Here is a 12,589-nt window from a genome sequence, read left to right as displayed (position 1 = left end):
TTTGACTGCCATCAAAATAGCCCTGAAGAAGCCCTGCAACGTGGGGCGAAACGTTGGCTCATTAAAATAGTATATTTCTACTATTTGAGTTTTTTTTTTACCGCACCCGGACCATATTCCTTTCATAAATTAAATATGTATTCACAAAAAGTAAGTACTTTATGGGATGGTGATTTTTTTTTTTGGATGGCTCATCCAGAAGATGGGCGAAGAACCAAATAAATAAATAAAAACAAGGACATTTCACAAAAACCTTTTTTTTTTTAACTTATAATCTTATTTATTTGTTTTTAAATTTATTTTATCCCCTTTTAATTAATTTATTTTTTTTAACTTGTGTATTAGTTATAACCTAGTTATTTGGTTTCGACATTTTAATTCATTTCTAGATTTTCCGTTATTTACAACGTTTTCATCTTATTTTTTTTTTTTTTATGTGTGCTTACTTAAAGTGGCAATTTTGAAAGATCCCATAAATTTAAAATAAAACTTTTAGTAAACTCTACATTAGTGACAAATCACCGAAAATGAGTTATGCTGTCGTCGGATGTGATGATAGGATTAAGTATTTAGTGTTACTAACTAAAATAATAATAATAATAATAAAAGCCTAACGAACCCTAAGGTTCGATGCCGATACCACCAAACGCTCTCTGCATACATCCTTCCAGTGATGCCCCTCCAAACCCAATTCCACTAAATCTGTTTTAACGCAATACTCCCATCTACGTTTTGGACTACCCCTCGGACGTTTATCCGTTGGTTCAGTATTTCTTAACATTTTAGTGATCCGCTCGTTACTAAGCACTTCAACCTTATTGAATTATATTTAGTTGAAAACTGAATTATATTTACCGGGTGTAGGTCCCATAATTCAGCGTTGTGTAATCTTCTTAATTCTAAAAGTTCTAAATTCTCACATCAATAAAGAATAGTGGGAAGGATAATAGTTTTATAAACTTTAATTTTTAAGTTTTTCGATAGAATGCGCGAGCTAAGCAGTTTCGAAATGGAAAAATAATAAGCATTTCCCGCCTTCAACCTAGCTTTTATTTCCTCATCAATTTCGTTTTTTCCAGTTACCATATAACCAAAAAACTTAAACCTATATACTTGTTCAAACATATTTCCTCCTATATCTATATCACCGAAATTGATCGCGTTTCTACTGCTAACCATATATTCCTTACTGGAGTTTTTAGCGTGGTTGTATTTAGTTCTATAGTTTCTTTGTCATCACCCCATAATATCAAATCATCTACAAACCCAACCAACGGTATTTTATTTAGTGTTAATAATTAAAAAAAACAATTATTTTTTTAAAAATCGTAAGCACATATTACATATAAGTACGTAGTGTGTTTTAGCATACCACTGTATTTAGGTAGCTTGGTTTACTGTCAATAATTCATTTTTCCCTTCTCTAGCGATATTATCTGGAATGAATTTTTATTCATTAATTAATTACCTATGTACGTTCAACTGTGGTTGTAAACTATTCTCTTAGTTTGAGTATAATTATCTAAACTATATTTTTAAAAGAATATATTATTTTTGGAATATCTAAATTTGGAATCATTTTTGGTCTATTTACAGTAGAAATCTAAAAGCGTAGGATAAGATTAATGGTTTTCTTGTTGGCAGTTGGTCTTTTGTCAGATTTGCACTGGTTTAGGTTAATAGGAACCGATCTAAAACTGAATTCCACGTATATTTTAGAATATACATATCTGTTGCTAGTTTTGCGTTCGAATTCGTTTTAAATGCTAATTAAAATCATTAAAATTTTTATATTTTGTAAAATTATTAAATAATGTCTATAGTGGGAGCGGGTAGCTCAGTGGTAACGAACTGTGCTACTAACTCCATGGACTCGGGTTCGAATACCTGTGAGTGCTGAGTCAGCACTTAATTGGGTAAAAATTTGGTATGGAGCGTGTTTCTGACAAAATCACCCCCTTCTACAACAGTAGGTTTAGTATCAGTACTTTTCTACAAAGAGCTGCACCCCTGACCCTTCATGAGTGGTAGGAGTACTTATTTTATTTTATTTTTTCTAATGTCCATATGCGTGGCTATGGTGCGGGAAATAATCTAGCATGGGGACATTCGATTCTTTATGCCAAAGCCTAACTGTTACCGCTACCTAGATGTTAGTAGTTACACGAACTTACTAAGTGGGAATTCATACAATTCATCACATTGTAGAGGTGGTTGTGTTAGATCTGACTCCAATTGATATTATGTAATAGGGGTATTCATGATGTTGTGTTAAATGTTATATGTTTTACCATGTTAAATGTTATAACTATAGGATTGTGAGCAGCCCTATTTGAAGTCATGTTAAACGTTAAATGCATAAGAGTCCCTAGCGGATTTTCTCAGCAACTTGTTGTATAAGCCTTTATGTTTATAACCTTCCTTCCAGACCCTCATGTTATTGTTTACTTCAGTTTTGATTTAAGTAATTAATTAAAACATGCCTAGAGTGAGTGAAAAGTGGAATTTGTGTGAAAGTTTAGCTTATGAGTGTCTTATTGATCTTCAAACTTGTGAAGAAGAGAATGAAGATGAGCTAATTGACAACTGTATTGAAAGTCACAACAACTAATATGGCGGCGATCTCAACTGGTCTATTGTGTGACGTCATTCTCGATTTAACTGACCAAGTAACAGACTCTCAGCCATGTTAAATGTTATTTCGTTTTACCACGGCAAAAGAAGGCAATTTTTTTCGATTTAACAGGAGTTTTTCCATTTAACACGCTTTAACATAGATCATGTATACCCCTAATGTACTCTTGATCAAGAAGGCCTCGATAATGCGTGCTCAGTACAGGTAAGGTAGTTGATTAGGAGGTGAAAAGGTAGGATGAGACATACGGGTGCCAGCCATAAGTTCTCCAATCTCGTCCTACAGGGTACTATTCCTGTAGTTACGAAGTAGGGATGCAAGCCTGAAGGGCAGCTAGGTAAATAAAACAATAGATTTAATAATTTGAATTCATGATTTTTTCTTTATCCATGATGTTTATATGGACGATGAGAAAAACAAATTGTGTCGCAAAAGAAAAAAAAAAAACTATATCGTACTCTTATTCACTGATTCGCTTAGATAAAAAGTGATTTATCTGCTAAAAAAAGAAAAATAAATAAAAGAAGAAATAAAGACTGATCAAACGAAAATAAAGGATGTGCCAGAGGTCTAAATGGCCGAGGAAATAGGAAACAGATCGTTTCGAAGCGGCGCTATCTCATTGAGCCAAATCGAACGCGGTGGCAATTGGCGGGAGGTAATGTCCCCGCAACACAATAGAGTGCGCTGAAAGAGCCTGGATTGCACCGGATTGGGAGGTACTGTAGCCTCTTTGTCAGCTGTCGATGCATGAACCCTTCTCACTCGATGAATCGATTCTAGCCCCGCTGCGCCCACTCGAGAGGAGGTAAGAGGCTTCTGGTTTTGTAGTGAATGGAGGGGGGGGGGATTGCAACTGCGCAAAACTATTCTACCTAGAGGGTTTGTTGAATTTAAAAAAAAATATCTGCATCATAATAGGGGTATTCATGATCTTTAGTTTAACATGTCAAAACTTGTTAAATTATAAAAGTTATGTTAAATGGAGAAACATTACCTTCTTTTACCATGTTAAAACGATATAATATGGTTGAGAGTCTGTTATTAGGTCTGTTAAATTCCATATATATACATATAATATTAAAAAGTATACTAAATATATTTTGTTTTTTTATTATAAATAGTTGAAATTAATGTTAAAAATTTAAATAATCTACGCCAAACAATATTAATAAGGGTTAGATCTATCTCTTATGAAGGACTATTTAATAGTTAAAGTAGTCCCAAAAATATTGGCTAATTTAAAAACTTTTAGATAATATATAGAAGTTATAAAGTAAGTGTACTTGTAATATATATTGTAATTATATTATGCCATTTATAGAAGTCACAATCTCACAAGAGGAGATCATAGCATAAAAAAGGCCATCCTTCCCCGCCGGACCCGCCCCATTAAGACCCCCGGGGAGCAATGGTCCTTAATAAGGGAAGAGGAGACTTTAAGATAGTTTAATTAATGATTAGTTAAATTTAAATTGAAAAAAATATTCAATACTTTACCACTTTCACTCGCATTCCTTTCACACAAGTCCACTAGTTTAAGCCACATCAAAACATAAAATTAAAAATCAGATTTATGCGAATCGCAAATAGCGTATCTCACATCAACAATCTACAGTCCAATAATTAATCCTTATGGTTTAATGGATTTAACCCCCTGACGTTCTCCGGGAAGATATTTTATTACTTTGAGGTTGTTAACTTATTTTATCAAGAAATTCTTACAAACGGGGGTCGAACGTGCTTTGGTATCTGACTTTATCGTGCTTGGGTGGTGATGTTATCTAGTACGTAGAATTCAGTATAAGAAACGTAATAAGGCGAGATAACGTTACGTTATTAATAACTTTTATACGAATGGGCCGAAAATCACGAGAGTTCGATTTCTTTCTAGACATCTCGAAACATCTAAAAATGTTTGGGCATAATAAATGTCTCCAATATAATTTTAGCAGTAAGTAATTTGCATGTACCCTAAACTTCGATATATATGGATTAAAAGTAGTTATGACAGGAAAATTTCAAGAAAAGATTTTCAAGGTTTTTTTTTTAATACAAAATCTGTTAAAAAAGAAAATTAAATTGTTAAGATGGCTTCGGTTTTTCACGTACAAATTCAATGCCTCTGTTTTTCTTTTTTTCTGCTTTTGTTATTCATAAAACTCTTTAATATTTTGTATTTATTTATTGTTTATTATTACTAAAAAAATGAACTGTTTATTTATTTCAAATAAACAAAATTAAAAGTACTTTAATTTTTTTTTTTTAATCATTTATTTATTGTTATTTACAACTGTATAACATATATACAACAAGTAAATTTGCTATAGGTGAGAAAGTGACATGATGCAAACATGTGGAGAATCTACCCATTGGTAGAACTCCAATAACATTTCTAGAAGAGAAGATCCCGAGGTCATCTTCTTACTTTAATTTTTTAAAAATAATCATTTAAGCCCTGTCAGACTATTTCAACCAGGATAAGACCGAGCTGGTATAAAATGACATATCATTCTATATTGGCATGGCGGATTTATTAAAAATCATTAAAGTCGTTTTCGAGAAAATAGAAAACAATATGAAAAATCGATTTTAAATGCACTTCCTAGGACTACATCTGGACAAACGACTGACATGGAATCCTCATACAAGACTAAAAAGACAAGAAACTGCTCATAGATTCCGACTATTGCAACATTTACTAGACAAACGGTCTAAATTGCCAATCCATTACAAAAGACTGATCTACATGACTATTATAACGCCTATCTGGACAAACGGAGTTGAGCTTTGGGGCTCCACTATACCATCGAATTCCTCCAGAATCCAATCCTTACAGTCCAAAATCCTTCGTAAAATCCTTAATGCTTCTTACTTTGTCACAAATCAAGTCATCCATCAGGACCTCAATATCCGATATGTTGCCGATTTGGCCAGAACCAGATACCGTTCCTTCCATAATAAACTTCTCAACCACCCAAATCCACTTGTTTCTAACCTGGTTTCTCTTTCATTACCTAATAATCGTCCTAGGCGTCTGAAAAGAAGATGGCCTCGAGATCTTCTCCTCTAGAAATGTTTTTGGAGTTCTATCAGTGGGTAGATTCTCCACATGTTTTTATCATGTCACTATGTCACCTTCAGCAAATTTACTTGTTGTATATATGTGTATACAGTTGTAAATTTCAATAAATAAATTATTTAAAAAAAAAAAAAAATGCACTTCCAGTCGGTAGATTTTAACGTAAGTAGCTGAGACATCTCAGATATATAGGCCACCGTAAAAATGTGATTTCGTTTTCTTACAAAGTTTTGTTTTTGAGCACGCCTGCTCACGAACTTACACAAAACATTTGCAAGACAATATTTTTTGGAATACTTCAAATTCGAAATTTTCCCGATCACAATTCACTTTCACACACTTATATATTGCATATATACGGAAGTGAAAGTAAAAATGGCTTTCATTATATTTTATAAATATAATATATGCATTTGTTTATAACAAAAAATGTTTTGTTTTTTATGTAATGTTGTATCTAATTTTTGTTTCTTTTTGTTGCAGGTAATTTTATTCTTTATTTATATTTTGATGGCTCTAAATACGTAAGTAGCTGTGATATGTTATTTCATGATGTGTCATGTTTTATATAGCGCAGGTGCAAATACATTATAAAATACACTCAGAGTTATTTAGTTGTTTTAGATTTTTTAAAAAGTTGAATCAATTAGAAATATTGATTTCTCTTTTAAAATTTAATTTATATTTACTGATTTATTTATATAATTATTATCTTTAGATTTATTTCGATAAGTACCAGGGGCTATTTCTGTTTTAATATAATCGTAGGTTCGGTCAGGATCGTGTGAGTTCAACTCACTTGGGACCGACTTTATGTCCTTTCGTGTCCCTTTATAGCTGCAGTAAAGAATCATGATATGACCTATATGCTTAGCTTCAAAACTGTTTTAAAGTCATTTTTGAATTTATTCTGAAGCTAGTATTATATTAGCAATTGACTTTTTATTAATATTTTCTATATTGGGGAGCGGAGTGGCTCAGTGATAAGGCACTGCGCTAATAGCTCCAAGGAACCTCGTTCGGATGTGGCTGTGGCAGATAATTATTTATTCTTTTACTGTAGCCGTGAGTCAACCCTGTTGGTTGGGCTACGCCCGACCTTAATAGAGAAAACTCATGACCCTTCATGGGTTGTAGCTGCACATATTTATTTCCTTTGTTAAACTAACAGTCGAACTTATAAAATAATGGGTCAGCAAAGTCATTAAGATCTTTTAGAATATTTAATGTAAAAATTATTATATCATAAAGATGTATTTTAATAATATGATTAGGTTTAAAAATGACTTTTTTTTTTTTTTCAAATTTGGCCAATTTAGATAATTTTTGTTTTCGGGGATCATCCTGGAGTGACCTGTGGTTTAGGGGGCAAATCTAAAAATTATAGCCTATAGGCCTAGAATTTTTTTTTAATTAGATGTTTAAATTCTGCATATCTTGGAACATAAAATCTATAATTTTTTTTAACCTGAATTGTAATTTCTACATTATATCATTAAATTATAGTTTATACAGTTCATGTCATTTTTTTTTTTTCATTGCTATTTATTATTTCTATAATTTTTGTCTTTATTGTTTTCTTGGAGATGGCTTGAAATATGAAAGATAATCATTCAATAATATAATTTTATTTACTATACTTTTTATTAATATTATGAATTATTTATTGCACTTTATTTGTTTTTAGTTATTTTAAACTATACTACTTCGCTACTTCTAAGTTTTTATTTATATCCACTCAAGCCTTCGGCTCATGTTACGTAAAGTATTTGAAAATAAAAAAAAAAATCATTCTAAATAAATTTTATCTAAATTGGCAAAGGGACGTTGTAAAATCTTGGATGCAATATTTAAAAAAATGTAATATATAACATAATGTATTTGGAACACAGATGTCAGAGATATTGGACTTAGTTTTGGGACAGGTAAGATATACTGGCGTAGGCTTGGCAACAATCTCGAGTCTAGTTTTGCAATGATTGCGTGCATATAAAAATATTATGGGGTCGGCGACTTAAAAAAAAAAAAAATAATGTTATAATTATGTTAATGTTTAATTATTAAAATTTAAAATTTCTATTAAAAAAAAAAAATCTGGATTTCCCCATCTAATTTTCATGTGCCTTCACATCTTAGTACAAGAGCGCAAGAGGAGGAAAAAGTCTGTCATTACTTTAATAAAAACTATGTATAATTACTAGTCTAGCTTAATGAGTTTGCTAAGTATATTTAGGGGTAATAAAAAATAGCGTCTGTGTCAAAACGTCAAAAATAAAAACTTTTTATTCGGAGCTCCTTATGATGAGCATATACACACTTCTAAGAAAAAAAACATTAAAAACTACCTTATAGTACGTTAAACTATCTTTAATTTAGTTGCTAAGGGACATCTCTACGTCCAATGGTTCCTGAAATATAGTTTTTCATAAATCAAAACTTTTGTCCGAAAAACTAGAAATCAACGTTTTGTGAATTTATTTTGGAAATTATTATAAAAACTACTAATCACAAGAAGATGAACGTAATAAACTACTTTATAGCATTCAAAATTAGTTCTTCTAGGGTTCATATTTTAGCAAAGTTACTCTACTTTTAATGATGTTCTATTTGGTATTCTAATGTTGTTAATTTAAAATCCGAATTACAAATCATTTTTCTCTAATATTTTTGAAACAGCCGCCATTTTATATTCTCCCTGACTATACTTGGCAGACTCCCCAATTTTGGCTAGTAATTAAACATATTCATTAAAGTAATCAAAAATTGAGGTGAAATAACTTTTTTTCCCCTGGGCTCTTGTACTTGCTTGTTTCAATGTCTTGTAAGAACTATTTAGTGGAAATTTCGCAAACCAATTTTATCAAGTTCTTTTTAATAGGACAACGTCCCCATAACCACCAAATTTCAATGTGCAATGCAAATATCTCTTAAACAGAAGTGGTATTCATGATCTTTAGTTTAACATGTTAAAGCTTGTTAAAATGAAAAACTCATGTTAAATGGAGAAATATTTCCTTCTTTTACGATGTTAAAACGATATAACATGAAACATGCCTGAGAGTCTGTTAAATGGAGAATGACGTCACGAAGCAGACCAGCTGAGCTCGTCACCATTTTGTTTATTGTACATGCTTGTAGTTTGTGTTAGTATTGTTTTGGATGTTTAAATAACTAATAAATTAATGGATGGCAATAATAATAATGTAATGATTGTTGTCAACTTGTTCATCTTGATTCTCTTCCTCACCAGTTAGAAGATCAACAAGACATTCGGTTACCAAACTTACACGCAACTTCCTCTTTAGGCATGCTGTAATAAATTACTTTAATCAACTTAGAAGTAAACAATTACATGGAGCTCTTATGTATTTAACATGACTTTAAATAGGGCTGCTCACAATCTTATACTTATAAAATTTAACATGGTAAAACATTTTACTTTTAATACAACGTAAAGAAGACCCATTGAGTGTTAATGGACCTCTTAGAAACGTTTTTCTTTATTTTCAGTTTTTACACTTAATCCTGTACAATAATAATAATAACAGGGATCCGCCCATTAACCGTCCAATAAGAAGAAGTGTTTAACAACGCTAAAGCTAACAGAGATTGTGATTGGACGGGACGAGCGATGTGGGCGTATCCTCTTCTTTAGTGTCCTTTACAGGGGCGTGGGTGTGCAGTGGACCCTCTTGCAGTCCTACACAACAAATCACTATGGGTAAACTAATTACTGAGCGAGTTTATAATCAGCAAGATTAACTGTTTAATAGAGATAATTGGATTTAATCCAAAGTTCAAAGTAATCATACTAAATTATCCACACTTTTCTGTAGATCCCAAACTGATTGCCGCAAGCGAATAGTACTTTCGAAAACTACAATTAAAATAATGCAAAGTAAAATAATCAAAACATCAATTATATAGTCTATAATACATTACATAATTTAACATTGAGTTCAAAAATACACAATAAACTGGTTTTGTGCAATTCAGGGAACAATGCTCATGTATTATAGTACAATATTATTTTGATACGTTTGTACACACACAAGAGCCCAGGAGGGGAAAAAAATTATTTCACCCCAATTTTTGATTACTAAAATTTAAACAATATATAATTACTAGTCAAAATTTATGAATCTGCCAATTATAGTTCAAGAAAATAAAAAAATGGCGACTGTTTCAGAAAGTTAAAAAAAGAAATTTCATTCGGACCTCTATATCTTTAAAACTACCAACAATACTAGAAAACCTAAGAGAAAATTATTTAAAGTAGAGTAAATTTGCTAAAAGATAAGCCTTAATCGATCTATTTACGTCCAATAGTATTCGAGGTATAGCTTGTTAAAAAGCAACATTCTATAAAAAAATGTACTGAGAGATCAGTAGTAAGTGAATTTATTTTGAGAAATCTATATCTTTAAATTCAACGTACATATGTCTATTAGAACTCAAATTAAAGCTAGTTTAATGGACTTTAATGTAATTTTTGACGTTTATTTTCGTAGGAATAGTATTTTCATGATATTCGACAGAATAAACACAAATTCTTTATTTCTAGTTGTTCGGATACTATTTTTAATTTATGTAAATATATATCTCCGTAACCATTTTACATAAAGATGTCTGCCATCTCTCAAATAAGAGCTATTTTAATGTACTATAGCGTAATTTATTACTCTAATATTCGTAGAAGTAGTAGTATACTAAAATTTTCATATGCAAAATTTATAATCATATGAGAATATCATAAAAACTACTACCCCTACAAAAATACGTGCCATAAACTGATTTATAATAAGTTAAATTACCTTCATTTTTAGTGCTGGTAGATATCTGTACGTCTTATGGTTCTTGAGATATATTTTTCAAAAATCCAACATTTTATGCGAACAACTATAAATTAACATTTTGTGAATTTATTTTGTCAAATATCATAGAAACTACTTCAAGTACTACAAAGATAAACATTATAAACTATTTTACAGGAACTTTAACTAGCTTTAATTTGAGTGAAAGACATCTGTACGTCGAATGGTTCCTGAGATAATTTTTTCATAAATCAAACTTATTGTCCGAACAACTATAAATCAATTTATTTTAGAAAATATCACGAAAACTATTACTTAGAGAGCTTTAATTTGATTGTTAATAGATATTTTTACGTCGAATGGTTTTTGAGATATAGATATTTGATAATAAATTTGCTAATTACTATTCTTTGTGTACATTTTATGTAACGTTGATTTTAAGAAGGATATATATCTAGAACTATTGAACGTAAATAAATAGCTCTATTAGGTCTAATATTTTTGCAAATTTAGTCTGCTTTAAATAATGCTCTCTTAATTATTTTAGAGTTGTTGGTAGTTTTTAAGCTCCGAATAAAATATTATTGTTTTTTTAACGTTTTGAAACAGCCGACATTTTTTATTCCCTCTACCTATTCTTGGCAGACTCATCAATTTTGACTAGTAATTACACATAGTTTTTATTAAAGTAAGGAAAAATTGGGGTGCAATAACTGCATTTTTTTTCTTCCCGTTCTTCTATGTCTACGTAACACTATCACCAGTGGTGCCTACCTGGGGTTGTTGTGGTTACTCAGTTATGGGCCTACGTTTATATTTATATGGATCGATTGTTATATTATATTATTTTTTTTTTTTATTAGTTCCCTTGATTGTGATAGATTGAATTTTTTTTCAATAAAAAGTTTTAATTTTTAAAATAAAAATTAATAATAATAAAATTGAGGAATCGTTAATTTTTTTAAAAAATCATTTTCCTATATGTTCATAAACAAACTTTACATTACGACGATGTAGTAGGTTTCTCCCTGTTACATAATGCCCTGATTCGTATAATTGTACTAAAACAAAACCAAGGCCGTAGGCTGCAAGCTGACACGAGGAAAACATAGTCAGATTCACTCCCGAGATATTCTGTTTAACTTGTTTACCGCTTCATTTCATCTCTTCTATCTTTTCTAGTGGTAAGTTCTTTTTTTCCTTAGTGTGTTACCGTATCGTGTTACCAGGGAGTTAAATATGCAATTGATTTGTCAATATCATCTGGTTGAAACATTTTGCTAAGATTCGAAATCGAAGTGCCATTCCTCATACAGTGATATTTGTGTATGTGTCGGATCCATTAATATCGTGACATTTACTGCCGTGGAAGTACTGTCGTACTATCAGTTTCCGCTATGACTATTTTTTATTTTTTTTTCTTAAAATAATCATTAAAAGTTTTCGATTGTGAATACTTGAGAGAAAAAACTTTAATAAAAATCTTTTGCCGGCCAACTGCATTAGGTTGACTCTTACACAGTATGCTTAACGTAAAAAAAAATATATATTTTTTTTAACCTATACAAACAATCATAGTATTAAAAATTTGAATTATATGTTAGTGATGCATGATTGTTTTTTTTTTCTTTTTCCTTTATAAATTTTCATTTTTATTTTCAGTTATTTTTCATTCTTTATATATATGTATATATTTTCCATTACTTTAATTTTACAATTTTCACTCTTATCTGAACATGGCTTTTTTTTTCTTCACGAAACATGAAATAGAATTATAATCAAAAGTATAATAAATAATAAACATTTTAAATATAGCAAAAATATATATACATAAAAACCCAACTTGGTCGTCCATTAATATATTTAATTAAAATTCAAAACAGCACTCTATATACCTGAATAGAAAAGAAACTACTTCAAGTACTACAAAGATAAACATTATAAACTATTTTACAGGAACTTTAACTAGCTTTAATTTGAGTGCTAAAATACATCTGTACGTCAAGTGGTTTTTGAGATATAGATTTTTTCAAAACAAATCCACTAACTACTGATCTT

The 12,589-nt window shown here is 30.6% G+C and overlaps 1 protein-coding gene across 13 annotated transcripts in view; it reads left to right on the top strand.

Annotated features, from left to right (window-relative positions):
• Asator (tau-tubulin kinase asator) overlaps positions 1-12,589 on the top strand; it is a 255,590-nt gene that overhangs the window by 57,880 nt on the left and 185,121 nt on the right. For 7 of the 13 annotated variants that reach the window (XR_010843331.1, XM_067047144.1, XM_067047141.1 and 4 more), the window contains exon 1: positions 6,213-6,241. The exons of 5 other annotated variants lie outside the window; for them this stretch is intronic. Coding sequence is in view for 6 of the 8 variants with exons in the window: in XM_067047144.1 (XP_066903245.1) it covers positions 6,228-6,241 (14 nt within the window). In the remaining 2 variants the exon portion in view is untranslated. Of the gene's footprint in view, positions 1-6,212; positions 6,242-11,616; positions 11,716-12,589 lie in introns of those variants that run through there. One more of the 13 variants, XM_014415290.2, reaches the window with a different exon arrangement.

The sequence above is a fragment of the Halyomorpha halys genome, unplaced genomic scaffold (assembly GCF_000696795.3).
Source record: "Halyomorpha halys isolate HHAL.00 unplaced genomic scaffold, Hhal_1.1 Scaffold97.1, whole genome shotgun sequence".
Taxonomy (NCBI): domain Eukaryota; kingdom Metazoa; phylum Arthropoda; class Insecta; order Hemiptera; family Pentatomidae; genus Halyomorpha; species Halyomorpha halys.
Note: the sequence above shows the minus strand (reverse complement) of the source record. Positions and strands in the feature narration are given on the sequence as shown.